Source organism: Paramormyrops kingsleyae, chromosome 19, assembly GCF_048594095.1.
Source record: "Paramormyrops kingsleyae isolate MSU_618 chromosome 19, PKINGS_0.4, whole genome shotgun sequence".
In the NCBI taxonomy this organism is placed as follows: domain Eukaryota; kingdom Metazoa; phylum Chordata; class Actinopteri; order Osteoglossiformes; family Mormyridae; genus Paramormyrops; species Paramormyrops kingsleyae.
The window spans coordinates 14,932,868-14,952,734 of NC_132815.1; the positions used below are offsets into that span (position 1 = coordinate 14,932,868).

General features: G+C 44.7%; 1 protein-coding gene across 5 annotated transcripts in view; it reads right to left on the reverse strand.

Annotated features, from left to right (window-relative positions):
• LOC111851525 (DNA (cytosine-5)-methyltransferase 3A) overlaps positions 1 to 19,867 on the reverse strand; it is a 112,349-nt gene that overhangs the window by 11,411 nt on the left and 81,071 nt on the right. For all 5 annotated transcript variants that reach the window (XM_023826533.2, XM_023826532.2, XM_023826529.2 and 2 more), the window contains 8 exons: positions 6,112 to 6,360; positions 5,203 to 5,361; positions 4,272 to 4,379; positions 3,601 to 3,757; positions 2,795 to 2,938; positions 795 to 839; positions 457 to 536; positions 2 to 114 (listed from right to left, as the gene is read on the reverse strand). In XM_023826533.2, the coding sequence (XP_023682301.1) occupies positions 2 to 114; positions 457 to 536; positions 795 to 839; positions 2,795 to 2,938; positions 3,601 to 3,757; positions 4,272 to 4,379; positions 5,203 to 5,361; positions 6,112 to 6,360 (1,055 nt within the window). The remainder of the gene's footprint in view (position 1; positions 115 to 456; positions 537 to 794; positions 840 to 2,794; positions 2,939 to 3,600; positions 3,758 to 4,271; positions 4,380 to 5,202; positions 5,362 to 6,111; positions 6,361 to 19,867) is intronic.

Here is a 19,867-nt window from a genome sequence, read left to right on the forward strand (position 1 = left end):
CCGACAGCAATTGTTGTTTCCACACATGAGCACCTCGCGGCCGCCACAGCAGATCGTGCAGTAGGACTGGTAGCCGTCGTCATCGTACTGGTATGCACATTCCAGGAAACAGTTCTGCAATACACACCATTGGGCTGATTGGCTAACCCAGAGCCACACGCTGCAGCATACACATAAAGCCTATCATACCGCTCGTTTAAGGAGATTCTCAGTGGAACTCCAGCTCCGTTTAGAACTGTTGATTCCGCTGCTAATGCTTACGGCTAACCATGACCTGCATAGCTAACCCCTAGCCCAAACCACTAACCAACGCAGATACATGGCTGAACGCGACTTAGCTGGTAATGCTCACTGCTAACCATGACCTCCATTACTAACCCCTAGCCCAAACCGCTAACCAGCGAGGTACATAGTCGACGGCGACTCAGCCCTACTTGCCAGGGAGCTCAGCCTTACCTTGCAGCTTTGGCACATGCCGCCGATGAAGAGTGGGTGTTCCAGTGAAACGCTCAGGCTTCCACAAGAGATGCAAATGTCTGTGGAGAAAAAAGCCAGTTAGCTCACAGTCACCAAACAGCTGCTGGGGACAGAAGACCAGAGGCCCAAATTGTATTAAAATTGAAAAGTTGGCTAACATTCAGTCTTCAGGTGAAAATCTGAAACATCTATGAATTTCTGTGCAGTAAACCATGCACAGACAGTGATGATCTAACAGAAACCAAATGCAAGCAGGTAAAGAGATGGTTTGAGGGCAGAAAAAGCAGCCTTTCAGAAGGACAGCAATCACAACCTACCTTCAATGTTCCTGCATTTTTGCCGCACTTCATACACAAGTCTCTCTGGAATGGGGTGGGAGAAGAACAGAAGTAGAGGTGTTCAGTCAGACACTGAAAGCTCAGGTGCAAACAACACAGACCCTTGGGGCACTACTATGGAACCAAAGGACATCGTTATTGTACAGACAGAACCTGAACGTCATTACAGCACTACAGAATGTTAACATTCATTTACATAGCAGACACTTTTATCTAAAGAGATGTACACTTGAGAAAGCAGGCTCAGACAGTACCTGGAGCAATTGAGGTTAAGGACCTTGCTCAAGGGCCCCATGATGATTTCACTCAGCCAACTGTGGGTTTTAAACCAACAACCTTCTGATCATGAGTCCTAACCCACAGAGCCACACACTGTTCCCTTGAAAGTTGTTACAGCACCAACAGAACCTGTATACTATTACAGCAATTTCTGTATTTAGCAATATTACAGCATCTGCCAGACCTGAACAATATCACGGCACCTACTGGACCTGAACAATATCACGGCACCTGCCGGACCTGAACAATATCACGGCACCTACTGGACCTGAACAATATCACGGCACCTACTGGACCTGAACAATATCATGGCATCTACTGGACCTGAACAATATCACGGCACCTACTGGACCTGAACAATATCACGGCACCTGTTGGACCTGAACAATATCATGGCATCTACTGGACCTGAACAATATCACGGCACCTACTGGACCTGAACAATATCACGGCATCTACTGGACCTGAACAATATCACGGCACCTGCCGGACCTGAACAATATCACGGCATCTACCGGACCTGAACAATATCACGGCACCTGCCGGACCTGAACAATATCACGGCATCTACCGGACCTGAACAATATCACGGCATCTACCGGACCTGAACAATATCACGGCACCTGCTGGACCTGAACAATATCACGGCATCTACCGGACCTGAACAATATCACGGCACCTACCGGACCTGAACAATATCACGGCACCTGCCGGACCTGAACAATATCACGGCACCTACCGGACCTGAACAATATCAAGGCACTTACAGAACCTGAACATTATTCCAGCTGATTTGGTTCATGGCTCCTCCATACAGACTCAAACAGACATTTAACTCCACATCAGGAGGTAGCTTCCCCTTTTACTAGGGCCTGTAGATCAGGATGCGTAATTTTTTCTTCATTGGACTGGTTTAAGGCTGTCACTCGATAATAACAATGATCAAGTAATCTTTCGATTAATCTTAAGATTCATTGAGGAATTGTTTATATATAATATAATATAATATACTGTAATATAATATAATATAATATAATATAATATAATATAATATAATATAATATAATATACTGTAATATAATATAATATAATATAATATAAGACAGCAGTACACAAGAAGAATGTGAAGCAGAAGGTTCTGGCAATAACCAAAAACCAGCCAGGTAAAGGGCAGAAGCAATTTTCTAATGCCAGAGATGACTGTTAACTTATCCGACAGTTTCTCATGAATCGGACGATGACATCAAGTGACCTTCAAAAGGAAGGGAAACATTAAGTGCAGGTGTGAATGGTTTGAACCCAGCTGACTGTTGCAGTTCTTGCGATTTAACAATGCATGTACATGAAATTTTAACATTATCTAGTTAGAGGTTGAAAAAATTAGTCTAAAGTTTACCGCTGCTACTTTTGCAGGAGCTCTGCATGTGCTCTCCAAAACAATCATAATCATTTTCGTTCTTGCTGTTGGACTCATTCATAGACAGTGTGATGTGTGTGCGAGAAATTAAAGCTGTTAAGTTACGTTGGGATATTAAGGTATACTTACATGCTGCTTATGGATGCATTATGAATGAATTATGAAGGTGCATTGAATGTTTTATGAATACACAATGAATGCAATATGAAAGTGCAGTTAATGTGAAGGGTTACCCTTTGATACAGTATAACTGAGCACGGAAAGTACGAAGAATATCAGCTACCTCGAGTCCCCTCGTCGACAATTTCCTTGATCTTGGGTTTTTCCGTTGTGCTCTTACGGGGCTTTTTGGCTGGAGGGGGCGGGGTGTAAGAGGCAGCCTCAGGCTCTATCCACATCTCATGGTAAACTTCTTTGTTGCGTTCTTCTATGGTGGGCAGGCACAGAGATGACCATTGAGTATGAGACGGCCACAGCCGGCAAAGTGAGACAATAACTCAGCTTACAGGCTGTTAATTTCGCCTCAAGTCCTCTCGGGTCGCGATATGTACACTCGTCAGCCTGGGAATGACTTCACCACAGATCATCGGACTGTTCTGACTACAAACAATTTTCCTGTCAATTTACCGAGTGACTGTGGACTCGAGTAAACTAAGGTTTTCCCAACATTTACATGATAAGACACTGACATTGCAAGTTAACGCTAAACTGTGCTATTCCACATCTCTCAGAAGTGGAAAGAATACTTTCCTATAAAAGGAAAAGAAATTTCATGCATTTGCATTAAAACTACATATGAAAAAACAAATATAAAATTACTTTCACATCAAGGAAAAATAAATCGAAGCATATGACACAACAGATGTCTCTCAAAGGTGATTATGTGGATGCCGATCTCTGCTCTTTGGAGACTGCTGAAGATTTCCCCTCAGCCTTGGACGGTTACGCTGTCAGCACTGTCACAGGCCAGGAACAGCAGTGACAGAAGCCAAAGCACAAGCTGAAGACAGGGTGGCCCCAGCTAACACTGAAAGCTGGGTGGAGTCTGCCCTGAGCACGTGTGTGTGTGCGTGTGAGGGGGGCACTCACCTTGGGGAGGCTCCAGGCCCTTGGGCCCAGTGGGTTGGAAGCCAGTCATGGCCCAGTCAATCATCTGCTTGTTCTGCAGGTCCACAGACTTGGATGTGTCACCTTCGTCACTGTCTGGGCAGGCAGGGAAGATCTTGCCAGCTCGAGAACTGGCCACCTGTGAGGGTGCAGTCTGTTACACTGGAGCCTGAAGTAGGGTGGTCACTGATCTAGCTTATTCACTGTCATTAACTGTACTGGTGAGTCCCACCGCATGGGGTTCCAACTGCAGTTCACTGGCAAGCAGGGGTGACGTAAAGGAAAGTGTATTCATGGGGTCCAAAATCTCGAGCACCACTTGTTGGCAGGCACTGCATGGAGTTATAACTGTGGTCATTCAGCACTGGTGAGCACGGTACGAGGTTCTAACTGTTGGCATTCTGCACTGGTGAGCACTGCACGGGGTTATAACTGGACATTCTGCACTGGAGAGCGTTGTATCAGTTTATAACTCTGGGCATTCTGCACTGGAGAGCATTGTATGAGGTTATAGCTGTAGTCGTTCTGAACAGGAGAGCACTGTATAGGGTTTGACAGCATGGAATCACCAGATTCAGTGCAAACACCAATAACGTAGAAAGTGGATTACTGCCCTGTGCTTCCTGGAACACTGGAGTTGTGGTGGGGCTCACCTGCAGGACTTCGTAGATCGCTTTCTTGTACATGGGTTGCTTGCTGTAGGTGGGTTGGTGAAACGCATTTGAAAAGGAGCTTAATGGCAACAACTTCTCCAAGCAAACCTGTCAGGGGCAGAAGGGGCATTCAGTGATTGCAGGCATATCTCACAGTGCAATGAATGCATGCCAGATGAAATCAAAGATTCGTTGATTAATCAAATGTGGGAAAACTTGGTCTTAATCAGCCAGAAGACCATTTTATCAGTTCATGTAGAACTTCACTTTCCAATAGTTGGAGCTGCTTTGAATGCCAGGATGGTTACAGACATTTCAAAGGCACAACAGTGACCAGGCAGCATTACCACACAGTCCCTGCAGGGGGAGTATGACGTGCATTTACACATTAACACAAAGGGTATTTACACCTTTACCATAAACCCCAATGACTATAAACCCCACAACTACAAACTGCAGGATCCATCAGTCCCAGCTCTCCGTGCAATATGGAGATCAGTACACCTCACTGCATTTCTCGAGATCACTTTGGGATTTCAAACTCCGACCAATTTATATAACTCTAGGGAAATATAGTCAATTGATTTAGGGAAAGACATATAAAAAAACACAATAGCTGCACTGTAAGTCACCCTCGAGTGAGTACTGAAGTAGTGATTAAACTGTATTTCTCGTTAGCCATGATCGATTCTTGTATACTGTGGTCTGAAAGGAGTTCCTGCAGAGTCCAATGGTGTTCTGCTAAATGAGGTGGTGAGGTACAGTCCATTTGTCCAAGACCGTGTGAAATGTGCAGGAGATCATGTCTGATTCAGCTGTAACACACTGTCATTTACCCAGATCTCCCGGGTGTGTCTGGTGAGTGTCAGCACCTGTGTATGACCCAAGAACTGGATCAATACCCCAAAGGATAGAGCGCACTCGTACTCACCACGGAGAATTTCCCGTCACCGAACCACTTGACCCATCTGGTTCCCTCTGCGGCCCGACTTCGACCTGTTGCCACCCAGGACACGATGTAGCCGGGCCACCAGGAGAACCCGCGCAGCTTCCCCCAGACCAGCTCGCCAATCCCGAAGCCACGCCCATCCTGTGACAAACACACCCATTGGGCAGAGTGACCTGGAAACCCCCACCCACTGAAACATGGCACCGCCCCCATGTCTTCACATAAAAGAGCCATAATGGGTTCTAGTACCCGAAGGCGATCCAACACCATCCAAAATACAGGCAGCTGACTGAAGTAAACTTGCACTTGAACAAAAAATATCCGAGATATACAGGGTTTTCAGAAACACGAACACAAAAAGATGTCATATAGGTAAAATCTGACTTATGTAAGGGCTTGTGGAACTGATTACTTACATCAGTCAAGAACTGTCTGTATAAGTTGGCATAATAAAAATAAGGACATTAAAATATTCAAAATGTTCCATGGTCTACTTGGACAACTGCATAAACAAACCAAACCAATGTTTTCTCACCATTTTAAATTGTGCACTTTGCAATAACACACCCCTGATTTCTCAGAGACGTCACAACATATACACCACAAAACACAGCACAAATCAGTCCTAGATTCCTGTGATGTAAAGTCTGGGGATTTCTTTAACCACTTTCAAGAAATAGTGAAAACTGCAATACTGATAAAAATTAACTACAATTTCAAGGCTGCCAGAACAGTTTCTTAATGGATTCCTCTTCATGTACTGCATTCATGTTACAAACCAATATCTGTAAATCTCAGTAGTGATACTCTTTGTGCTGGTGATTGGTATTCAGTTCACAAATGCCATAAGGTGGTAATTTATGAGGTTAGAGTTAGGGTGAAAGGGTTCACCTCGTATTCCGGCTCTGTGTCGATGGTTTTGGGTGGGCCCTTGTCCCCGCTCCCGACAGGGACAGGTTCCGGGGTGGTTGCCACGGTGGGGGAGGCAGGGTCTGTGGGCTGTTGCTGCGGGGGAGTGGGAGGGGGAGGGAGAGGGGGGCTGCTCTCCACTGGGGTCATCTCTTCTTCCCTCTGAAGCTGTGAGCCAGCACACTCCTCCATCATGTTCATCACAGCAATGCGTTGGGCCTTCTTCTCTGCCTGCAATCGGGCAACAAACAGGAGGGTGAGTGCGTTCTCATGGAATAACAACACACTGGAGGGTGAGTGTGTTCTCACAAAATAACGACACACTGGAGGGGAAGCGTGTCCTCACAGAATAAAGACACACTGGAGCGTGAGTGTGTCCTCACAGAATAACGACACACTATAGGGGAAGCATGTCCTCACAGAATAATGACACACTGGAGCGTGAGTGTGTCCTCACAGAATAACGACACACTATAGGGGAAGCATGTCCTCACAGAATAATGACACACTAGAGCGTGAGCGTGTCCTACCAGAATAACGACACACTGGAGGGGAAGCGTGTCCTCACAAAATAATGACACACTGGAGCGTGAGTGTGTCCTCACAGAATAACGACACACTGGAGGGTAAGTGTGTCCTCACAGAATAACGACACACTGGAGGGTGAGCACGTCCTCACAGAGTAACAGCACACAGGAGGGTAAGTATGTCCTCACAGAATAACGATACACAGGAGGGTGAACCTCTCCTCACAGAATAACGACACACTGGAGGGTAAGTGTGTCCTCACAGAATAACGACACACTGGAGGGTGAGTATGTCCTCACAGAGTAACAGCACACAGGAGGGTAAGTATGTCCTCACAGAATAACGACACACTGGGGGGTGAGTGTGTCCTAACAGAATAAAGATGCACGGGAGGTTGGGCCTTGCCTCACAGATTAATGACGCATGGGAGGGTGAGCCTCTCCTCACAGAATAATGACACACTGGGGGATGAGTGTGAGTATGTATGTATGTATGTATGTATGTATGTACGTATCATTCATCCATCCATTGATGCATGTACAGGTCAGTCATGCATTACAAACATATGTGCAGGTCAGACACACATCATAGATGCATGTGCATCTCAGACACACATTACAAACACATGTGCCTGTCAGACACACATCACTGAACATCTCAGGGTGGTGGAGCAGCGAAAGGGACGTCTCCCTAACGCTCCCTGCAGCCTGCCCTAAGATCCCTCTCTCCCCCACGCCTAGTCCTTCCTTCGGACCCAGAGCCAGAAGCTCCCTTGCTCTGCCTCATGAGCTAGATCTTGCATTGCTCTCCTCTTCCTGTGGCCAGTGAGACCAAAGGTTTTCTGGAGCCGCTGCATGGATGTTCCAACAAAGCCCCTGCACCCGACTTCCACCGGGGATGTAAGAGCCCTCCAGCTGGCTTGAGAGCATGCAGCAGCCAGGTCTGCACACCTCTCTCTCTTCCTCTCATAGGCAGCCTCCATCTCCTCCTCCCATGGGACGGTCAGCTCCACCAGAATGACTACTTTGGCGGGTGTTGACCAGAGCACTATGTCAGGGCGAAGGGGTGAACTGGTGATCTCGACCGGAAATTTCAGCTGGCGACCTAGATCAGCTGCCACTCTCCCCCCGGGGACAAGAGGGTGAACCCTACGTTGGTGCTGCGCTGTGTTACTCCCACTTGCCTAATGAACTGGATCCATCCCTGGCACGGTTTACCTCCAGCCTCCGTGTCTCCGGCAGCTCAGCCAGCTTGCACAGGACTTTGTCGTGCTGCCATCTACATCTGCCCTGTGTCAGTGCTGCCTTACAGCTGCATAGGATGTGCTTGAGGCCTGGGTTTGGGGAGCTGCAGAGGTAGCAGGGTTCTTCTGAGCCATACCAGGTGTAAAGATTGCGGGGGCTGGGAAGTGTGTCATAAGTGGCCCTGGCTCCACATATCCGCCCAGGTAATGGTCCTGCTGGTCACAGCTTCCCAGGTGGACCATTTGCCTTGCTGTTGTTGGCTCACTGCTGTAACTTTGGAGTGCTCCTCATCCATTTTGGTCACCTCGGAGATGATGAGATCTTTCCTCTCCTTCTTATTGGCTTTAGACCATCTTAGCACTGGTGCTCCCCATCTTAATCCAGCTCTGCCAGGCTGCATAAAGCCCACAATCTCCTGGTGTTTCAGCCTCTCTGTGGCCATATCTACTGCTTGTGCTACATTTCACTTTCGACCAGTCCGGACTTGTACGTCTGCATTTTGGATAGAAAGGGTCTGCTGAGTCTCTTAGCTCGAATAAGAGTCTCACCTTCTCCTTCTTGTAGCCCAGGCTGATTGATTGAAGTGGGAGCTGTAGTATATTTTTGCCAGAGTGCTGCATTGGAGAGGCAGCGGGGAAGGCCGAGCCATTTCCTGATGTAATTGTTGGCCTTTGCTTCCAGTTTCAGGAGTGTTGTCATGGTGATCTCGCACAGCTTCAGTGGCAACATTATGCGTTGGTACAAAGTGAACTGGTAACACCAAACCTTGAATTTTCCAGGCAGGGAGCACTGATTGATCTGGTGAAGGCCGTCCATGAGTTGGGTTGTAATGGCTGAGGCCATATGCTTGTCGGAAAGATCAGCCGTATACATAGCTGTCAAGTTTTGGCCGGGAAACTTCCGTATTTTACCCCTCTTTCCCGCCATTAGTATTTTCCCGTAAATCTCCCGTATTATAATATTATTTAAAAAAATTCCTCTGCCTCTCCAAACTGAACTGCCAGTAGCCTCGCGAGAACTGCCACCTGCAGTAGCCTGCAGGTCATTTACAACATTAACCAGGTCATAAATGCGGAGGTTAAAATGGCAATGCTGTGTGCGGAAAACAACGTTACTTTCACCTTCTGTGACGACTTCAACAAGGATACAAAGTCTGCAACAAATCTGTATAATAAGTCATTAGTGAATGCCAGAGAGCCACATGAGTGAACATGAGAAATTAAAAGAAAATGTGTAATGAAAATAAAATGTAAATGACAAGTGGTTATTTTAGATTTCTTGTACACCTGTCTTAAAATGTAAGGGATACTGGAGCTTGGCTGGGGTGGTGGGATGGCTCGCGGTGGGTGCCGGATAATTTCCCTTATTTTCAAATCCAAAACTTGACAGGTATGGCCGTATATAGCCTTCCGAGGCTTCGCACTGGTTTTTCCACTACCAGGGGAATCCTTTCATGATCCACGGTGAAACAGATGTTGTCATTCCTAACCCCTTTCCGGATTGAGAGGCTGTGGGACTTTGTGGGCTTGATTTTCATGCGGGTCCATGCTAGCAATTCCTCCAGCCTTTTTAGGAGTCTTGCTGTGCACGCTGCTGTTTGGAGGAGTATGGTGACATCATCCATGTAACTCCGTATGGGCGGGAACAAGAGTATAAATTCAAACGGTGACTCAATGTGTCAGGCAGCCCATTGATTTTATACATGAAATCAGCACTGAGAAGCATTCCATTAGATATTTGCTGAGTAATGACATACGGTGTTCAGTGACATTAGTGTTAGGTACTGGCATTGTTTTTACAGTGTCTCCTACCCTGTCCACATATGTCAGTCTGGACGACAATTCTTCTAACTAAAAAAACAAATATAATATTCCTAATTATTAATCTTACTGCTTAATCTTTCAAATCTGACTGGTTATGGAAACAAACAAAATGACATTTTAAAGAAGACAGAGGGGCCACTGAGGACCAAGAATCGGGTTCAAAAGTACAGCAAAAGGCCAGAACCTGGTGTGGTGGGTCAAGCAGCCCACAATGTGTTCCTGTCCTTCTGCCATGGCAGCGATGAGACACACCCTCTCAGGCCAATGTCAGACACAGGGGCATCTTCCTGTCAAATGTTTTTCAGCACTGCAGGCCCACAGTCGCTTGCACTCAATAGCCAACTGTCCCGAATGGGCACAATGAAGAACATTGGGACAATCCACACTGTCAAAGGACTTTATTTCAACTCATAAACAAGAAACAAAAGGAATCACAAATGATCAAATACAAAGCAGGCAGACAAGAAAAGCTAAGGCAAGGAGCAACACAGGAATAAGAGCAGCACAGGAATAACTATAATAGAACAACAACAGCTACAAACACAGTGACCAACTGAGAAACAAGGGCATGGGCAGGCACATATATGCACAGATAATGAGGGTAAGACGAGGGACAGGTGTGGGGCAATTACAATTACATGCAGGTGAAAGTAGTCACAATCAAACACTATGGAATAAGACTTCACTGGAGACAAAGGGAATACAGGTGAACCAGGACATAACAACAAAAATAGATACAAACACAGACAACTGACCAAGGTCAAAAACAAGGAATCATACAAAAACACAAGGAACCATAATAAACATGGATACACAACTGAATCTAGGGGCACGGAACATAAAAATGTTTAACAAGCGAACCCATGATGAAGATGATGTTCACTTTGCAGCCACCCGCTTAGCCCATTAGCCCATTTCCTGGCAGCTGCCCAGGAAATAGGGAAACACACTAGGAACAGAACAGACCCGGGAAACATCGGGAGACAGGATGGCCAACGACACCAGCTGGCCAAATGGGGAACTGGCATACAGAAGGGGCAGGACAGGGACTGATCCTGACACCAAGTAGGTACTGAGAGATTGGGTCACTACCAGGTTTTGGGGATGGGTTCTGGCCAAGGGTATTATTTTACTTCCAATGTAAAAGAGTCATGCAAATGACATACATACGTACATGTGTGGATGGTTCTTATAAATGTGTCAGGATCTGACCTGAACAATATGCCTGTTCTTGATACAGGAAAAGCACAGAGGAAACAACAATGAAACTTTAAACACTGGCATCATCTCACACTGTAGGACAGTGAACGTTGGGCAGCAGCTAGGGCCGTGGTGGTTAACGATGCAGACTCATAACCTGAGCATTGCATGTATGAGTGCCAAGAGAGATCCAGCTCTGGTTTCCTGAGTATTAATCCAGAGAACGAAAACCAAATAAACAGAAGCCAGTGTGCCTGGGGTAAAAGTTAGGAAACGGCAAAGGCTTTTGACAGCTGTCCTCGGACCTTATTAAAGCCAAATTCCAAGTGTATTAAGGCAAAGGTTTTCAGGGATTTCCATACAGTGTAACTGCAGGACAGATGATCACTAAAAACGACTGTGTGCACACATACGTCACAACTACACCAATATCCGAGACAGTCTTGAGTCCGAGGAACAACATGCTACTGAACCTCAGACTCCTGTTTCATGTCACATCATTCACAGGCGGCTCACAGACAAGGGTGGCTTTACATTTGTCAGTCGAGTCTGTAATTTGTGTGATGGAGGGTTTTGAACTGCGAACGCTTTTCATGAAAGGACTGTGATGAAAAAGTGCTAACAATCCAATGGTACCCTGGGAAAAGCAAGCAGAAAGCTAATTCTGGCTCTGTAGAAAGTACTACTAGAGGACGGCCATTGGTTGCCATATTTACAGAGGTAGATGTGCAGAGGCAAGCCCCTCCAATCCCATTCTTCAGAGCAGGACACTGGAGAAAGGCACACAAAGGTTAAGTTGGTTCATGGACCCCCTCGACAATGAACTGGGTTGTTGGGCTTTCAACGCCTGGCATCACCACTCATAACATGATCCAATTGGTCCAGGTCCAGGTGGTGTTGAGGCGATTTTCCAAAATTAACATTAAATACAAAACAATAGCCGATCTCTGTATTTGTTAGGTCAGGGATGGCCAGTTTTATCCGCAAAGGTTTTGGCTGCAGCTCCCTAATTATATTACTAATTAGAGGACTGATTGTCTGAGGAGTCCTCACACCCGGGTTTGAACAGCTGACCGAAAGGTTACCCCAAAAACCTGCATACACACCGGCCCTTTGCGGGTAAGATTGGCCACCGCTGCATTAGGTTGAAGGTTCCTGGAAACCTTCAAAGGCCTGAAAATAACTGAAAACAGCCAGACGGAGTTCGCAGAGGGGAACGACAGCAAGAAAAATTACTTTGTGACATGTTTACTGAGAGTGTACAGGAATAATCCCTACAGAGTTCGCTTCCACACATACCAAGATTTCTCCACAGCTGGTAAGTGGAACATCTTAATCTCACCTATTCTGAGGATGAGGTGCACCATCTGCAGCAGCCATAACAAAGGTAACAAATGAGGTCTCATTCAAGGCCTTAACCTCAGGGACAGACTGGAAATTTCCCTTGTTGTGCGAGGGTTCCCTGTCTTTATCTGCCAATAATTCTACATTGAAGGCAGTTATGGGATGCAGCATCAGTTACAGCTTGACAGATGCCACTTAGCTGGTCTTTTGGGCACCTCCTCTTCACCGTCCCAATGGCCCATTTGTGTGAAATGGAGATCATTATTTGTGTGCTTAATCCTGTACATGACCAGTAATTACATGTCAGGATGAGGACAGTGATGAAACGGCTTGGAGGTACTTTTGTCCCAGACTTATCAGAAGCGTAGGGGCTGAAGCCCCAAATGAATCCAAACATGGCCGTTTGGATGGTTTTTTTAACAAGCATCCAAGGTTTGAGAATTCTGTAATTACAGATTATGTCTCTGGGCTGGGCCCCTAAGGTCTTACGATAATGCATCCCCCCTTGTTTTGTCCTCAGAAATGGCATGAGTTGAGGTGGACAGCTCCTTGACCTTTATAGGCTAAGATGTTCAGCTTCAAGGTCCATTGCTTTTAAAGACTGAAAAGCCAAAGTAAATGCAAACGCCCAAAAAGCAGGGCCCACCTCAACAGCACAGGAAGACCTGACCTGAATATTGCTTCTACTGAAGGAGAGGCCTCCCTGCCTCATAGTGAGATCACTGCACACATTCTCGGATTGTGAGGACCTATTAGCATGAAGATGTAGCTCAAACATACCACTTTGTAACTTTAAATGGTTGTTTACAACCATACTGCACATAACATAACTGAAAATCCCAGGCTGTACAAATAAAACAAATCAAACGCAGCTAAAGGAGGGTTAAGCAATCCGATGCATCAGTGTGGGGCTTTGTCACTGACCAGTGAGAACAGACTGAACCCAACCATAAAACATGCTCAATGGATTACAAATGAAATAATCTTGCCCTCTCATACCCTTCTCCACTCTCTCCCATTCCCTCCTGTTTTCTCTCCCATACCCTCCTATACTCTATCCCATACTCTCCCTTTCTATCTCCCATACCCTCCTATACTCTATCCCATACTCTCCCTTTCTATCTCCCATACCCTCCTATACTCTATCCCATACTCTCCCTTTCTATCTTCCATACCCTCCTATACTCTATCCCATACTCTCCCTTTCTATCTCCCATACCCTCCTATACTCTATCCCATACTCTCCCTTTCTATCTCCCATACCCTCCTGTACTCTATCCCATACTCTCCCTTTCTCCCTCCCATTCCCTCCTGTTTTCTCTCCCATACCCTCCTGTACTCTATCCCATACTCTCCCTTTCTCCCTCCCATTCCCTCCTGTTTTCTCTCCCATACCCTCCTGTACTCTATCCCATACTCTCCCTTTCTCACTCCCATACTCTCCCTTTCTCTCTCCCATACCCTCCTATACTCTATCCCATACCCTCCTGTACTCTATCCCATACTCTCCCTTTCTCTCTCCCATACCCTCCTATACTCTATCCCATACTCTCCCTTTCTCCCTCCCATACCCTCCTGTACTCTCTCCCGCACTTTCCTGTGATTTCCTGTACCCTCCGGTACTCTCTCCCTTGGCCTCCTGAACACTCTCCTGCACATTCTTTGCCTACCTGAAGTTGTGCAGGTTCGAATAAAAGGTCCAGCCTCCAGCTGTGACCCCTCTCTCTGTCAGTTTGTCAGTTTTAAGCACCAATCCTGTCTAATCCTAAAACATCAGACTTTTCATGGCTGCCTCAGCTCAGAGTCATTTCGACATGTTGAGTATGCTTTTAAATGAACACCTCTAAGGCATCTGTAGAAGCTCAAAGCTTAAGCTTAACTTGACAGGATTATCAAATTTGAACAAATAACAAAATTGTAAAAAAGGCTTTGGTGAGAGAAAGGTTTCTAAATGTGTGATCAGATTCTTCAGTTGTCAAAATAACCACTTAATAGGGTAAATGGGTTTATTAGTATTTCAAAGTTGCAAACAAAGGTTCAATCATTCCGTGAAGTACAACCAGGCTCAAACAAATATTATGGGTGAAACATTACCGGAAGAATACTAGTCTTCTGTTACATTGTATTGTTCAGGGAGCGGCAACCTCTGCAGGATTTTCTTAGTGGGGGTAGGGGGGGGGCACTATGGCAGTCAGAGGCAAACTTTATAAGTACTAACAAACCTGTTAGACCATGAAAAAATGCTGCATGAAGACTTTGAGAGTGATGGGAATGCAAAGAGTAGCTTCTGAATGTAGCTAATGTCAACATCAGCTTAAGAAATGTTTCTGCCTGTATCATCTTGCAATCCTCATGTTTTTGATTGGACAATCACGCAGTCCTCATGTTTTTGATTGGACCAAATACACTACCAGTCAAAAGTTTTTGCACACCACAGGTTTTTTATTCTTGTTAAGCATTGGAAAGTTGAGTGAACAACTATAAATGAAAATGTAAGTCAAACATGGAAAGAGTATGATTTAGACGCGTTAATCTCCAGACTCTCATGACATTATAGGAATAACCGAAACATGGTTGAGTGACAATGATGGAGAAGAATATAATATGGATGGTTATACGTTGTTCCGTAGAGACCGGATGGGCAAGAAGGGAGGTGGTGTTGCAGTATACGTAAAAGAAAACTTGCAGGCAAGGGAGCTCACTGCTAAAAATAAAAGTACAGAAGCTAAAACTAGATGCTAAAAACTCAAATGGTCTAATTGTCGGTATTTGTCATAGAACACCTAATTATAGGTGATTTTAATTTACTGGGGATACAGTGGGACACTGCAAATGAACTTGAGATTGTGGAATTGGTACAGGATTGCTTTTTTTCACTGTCTGTTTAATCCCCAACCAGGTGTTCTCTAATAACCAGGGTAGGACTTGAAAGCTTGAGGTTTAAGATCTACTTGGCAGTAGTGATCATAACATGTTGAAATTGGAGGTTAATTTTAGTGTCTGAAGAGTAAAATCCAAAACGAAAATATACCATGTTAGGAAGCAGGGCGGAGCTAAGGGCAGGGCTACCACCCCTGGGCCCTCCCTTGGATCGTAGAGGCCCCTCCCATATACTAAAAACACAAAAAATTATACTGATATAATTTCTCCCAATATCTTGACAGCTAAAATATACTTACATTACAACCATGACTTGCAATTTTATATATGTCATTTTTGGTATACATTCTTATTATGGTGGGTGTATGGTGTAATTTTTATTTTTTTTAAATATGTAAAATCCCTACAGCAAACTTAAAATATAATACATAGTAACGTTTTGAAGTCAAACTAAGCTGTTCCCTTTGTATTTAATGGTTTTCCATTAAATGGAATTTGCAAAAAACTGCAGTGCATGATGGGTAGGATCTAAAGAAAAAAAAACTTTGAGCAAGTTCTGTTAATAGGCTATTATATGCCGCAGGCCTTCTGTTTGTTTGCAATTCCGCCATGTAGGCCAGGTTCTTAAAAACTGCTTTTTGAGGGATATAGCCCAATTATATGTCGTGGGCCTTTTAATTTGTTTGTTTGCAATTTCGCCAGGTAGACTACCTTGTTTAAACTGCGTTTTGTTAGACTACAAATTTCAGGATGTTTTATTGTAGTCTTTGTAAATATGAATATAGTTTAGACTAACCCAGCCACTTAAGGGAGCAAGCCAGCTCAACTACAGTAGGTGCCGGCCCCACCCCGGATTAATGGGGGGGGGGGGGGGTTGGCGTCAAGAAATAAACAGACTGTATCTTCACTGCATCACTGATGTCAAAATGTGGGAAATATGTGGTTGTATCAATAAATACCTTAAAGTAGGTTAAGGACTGTGTGCTGTATAAACTGTATAAAAAGTTAGGCTACATGATATTTGAATGGGCTATTGACATTTGAATGGGCTATACCCGGATGCATGGGCGCATTATGAGAATGAGGAAGACGGTGCGTGCACACTAATTAACCTACACCCTATTCACTTAGACAATACACTGTAATTTTTGTAACAGCAATGGATGAGATGGGCAGGCAGCTGGAGGTGGAATTATTGTCCTTGGTAAAACTCTGACGGTCTCCACACTGGTAACAACGTTGTTTTCTAGGCATAGCCAAACAAATCTCCTCCAGTCTGAAAAGGCGTAGAAAATGCAATTTAGCCAGTAAAACTTTACAGTCAAATTCTCTCGTTAAGTTTTTTGTGTTCATGCACCCACACTTCAGAACTCGTTTCAGCGCTGTCACATATACGTGTGTGTGTGTGCGTGTGCGCAATCAGTGTTTAACCCCGGGGCCTTGTGTGCAGTTCTTCCGCCACTGTTAGTTACATTAATGGTATGAGACTGAAACTAGAATCTGTAGACTGGATGGAATTGAAGAGGCATAGGAATTTTTTTAAAAGCACATTATTGCAAACGCAGGAGGACTTCATACCTGTTTCCAGCAAAACTAAATCTAGGAAACTCCAACCAAGGTGGTTAACTACTGAAATTAAGAATAAAATCAATCAGGAGGAAAAGGGATCTGTACCACAAATGGAAAATAATGATGTCAGAATAAAGCAGGAGTATCTAAGTCTACAGGTTGAGGTAAATAATATGAGACTTGCTAAAAGTAATGTCGAAAGGAAGCTTACATTAAAGGCTAAGGGTAACATTAAAAGATTCTTCCAATATTTTAACTCCAAAAGAGCTCTAAAAGCCAAAGGCTATAATCTACAGTATAGTATTGATCTTATAAATGAAAATGAAATCGATATAGTTAATGAGTGTAATGATCATTTTGCTTGAGTAACATTCCTAATCCAGCTTTGTCTTTGACCATTATATGTATAACTGAGGCTGATGTGCTACAAAGCCTAGCTAAGCTCAGAATAAATAAATCACAGGGCTCTGATGGTATCTCACCTATAGTCTTAAAATAGATTAGGGATATTATTAGCCAAACTTTAACTTTACTACCAGTAATTCAGAAATCATTATCTGCAGGTGTGGTGCCTTCTGACTGGAAGCATGCTAATATAACACCCATATTCAAAAAAGGGGATAGAAGTAATCCAGCAAACTATAGGCCAATCAGTTTAACTAGCATTACTGGAAAAATAATGGAAGCTATAATCCAAGTGAAAATGGTAGATTACCTGGATGCAAATAACATTCTGAGGGATAGCCAACATGGATTTAGGAGAGGTAGATCCTGTTTAATTAATCTACTTGAGGTTAGCTGAGCTGAATCTGTTCACCCTCGAGCAGAGAAGACTAAGGGGGGACATGATCCAGGTTTATAAGATTCTAACAGGTCTGGATACTGTTCAAACAAATATTAAGTTATTTCAACATTAGTTCAAATACAAGAACTCGTGGCCATAGGTGGAAATTAGCAGGAGAACATTTTTAAACAGGATTTGAGGAAGCACTTCTTTATACAGTGTGCAGTTTGTGTATGGACTAGTCTTCCTGTTAGTGTAGTGCAAGCTAAAACCTTGGGTTTCCTTAAATCAGAGCTAGATAAGATTTTAACAACTTTAAGCTATTAGTTGAATTCTCCTCAAACAAGCTTGATGCGCCGAATGGCCTCCACAAAGCAGAGCAGTATTTAATGTTCTATGTATTAAGAATGCATTAACTTTAACCTGCTGTTATAACTGCTAGAGGAGGTTACCTTGATGAATCAAAGACACAACATTTTCTTCCCAAAAAAGTTACTCAAATGGTGAACTGTAAATGTATTTGTTAGCAAAGAATATTCATATTCAGTATATTTTTAGTAAATGTTAAATGAGTAATATGCAAATGTAGAAAATCTCAGTGTGTGCAAAAACTGTTGATTGGTGATGTATATCAAATCATACAGTTAGAGTCTGTAAAGATGAGAGCCAGTGATTTCAGCAGCAAGCACTGACCCCAATATACAGTATGTACAGGTACGAGCTGATTCGATAGGCCCTGGTTTAAAAGCCAGTGGAAGCAGCTGGACTACTGTAAGTGAATGAGTGACGTCCGAAAGATCTTTCCACTGCTCTGGGGTCTTGCTTCAGACAGCTTGGGGGAGCAGAGGAGTGGGCTGGCTGCTGGCATCCCAGATGGACCCCCTGCTGCTCTTTACCATCTGTTGTCACCTGTGACTGCAGTGGAATGGCCCGGTTCAGCTCCGCTCAGCTGCCACAGTCACAGGCATCGGCAGGTTAGGCCTCTGTGCTACTGATCGGAAGGTTGCCGCTTCAAACGGTTGGCAAAATAGTCATGGGTCTCTAGGGCCCTTTTTCTCCCCAAAATGCCCCAGGGGTGCCAGGTAAATGGGTGACCCTGCGTTGTGACCCCAAGTTTCACTCTCACCTGTGTGTATATATATATAGATGCTCCTCACTTGATGACCGAGTTCCGTTCCTAGGACCAGAACGTTAAGCGAACTGGTCGATAGTTGAGAAGCTGCCCCTTACCGAAATTTCAAGCATACCGTACTGGTAGTAGGTTTGTGTCAACCACCTTTATATATGGTTTTATTGTCATCTCTGCACTATTTGTAGCATTTTTAGTATGTTTATACACTAGTGTACTGTGTACTGTAATAAACAGCATAGAGGACATCAGCTGTAATTCACATCACTTAGGTTTACCTACTGTAAATACAGGTAATCAGAGACTGCGAGCGCAAATGTAGTGAATACTGAGCGACAACGGGACTGAGACAGACTGAGGAAGGGTGACGCGAGATGAGACGCTTGGCGTTGAGACGCCACGCTGCCGTTTCCACGATCAAAGTTCTCGTACAGCGTACAATGCCGACTGGTGAGAGAGCTGGTCGTAAGTCTGGGTGGTCGTTAAATGGGTAGGTCGTTAAGTGAGGGGTGTCTGTATAGGTGTTTGTCTCAAAGGGGAGCAAAGCTGTTTATGTTAAAAATAAATAATTCCAGTGCATTGTGGTAATGGGAAACTATCATCATAAGAGATACAAGCAGTACGACATCTCTGTGCATCTTCAAGGAGGTGCTGCTTTGCTGAATCCTCCAGACTGTAGGCTGAAAAAAACCCCAATAACCAAAATACACCATAGGATATGGTATCACAGTGAGCCAAGCTTCACTGATAGCTCGTCGCTCAGCCCTGACTTTAGCAGAACACAGTCAGTCATCCTACTGGCAAAACCTCCCAGGACGTCACTTACACACTCACTCCGTCCATTTTCGATAAGCACGTATCCAGCACCGGATCACAGCAAGACTGGTGCTTGCCTCGGTAGAGAACACCCTGGGTGGACTCCAGTCCAGGAAAATACACAGGACAGGGGACATCCTGTACGATTTGCAGTCACAGGGGACAGGACAGGGGACATCCTGTATGATATGCAATCGCAGGGCACAGGAAAGGGGACACCCAGGATGGGATGCCAGGTGATCACAGGGCACAGGACAGGGGACACCCAGGATGGGCTGCCAGTCCATAACGGGGCACAGGACAGGGTAGGGCTGGGCATTATCAGATCGATATTATATCGCACATACGCAATAATCACTAGGGCTTCAGATAACAGGCACAACATTTGGCCATGCACCAGCTATTCGTGCTATACGGACAT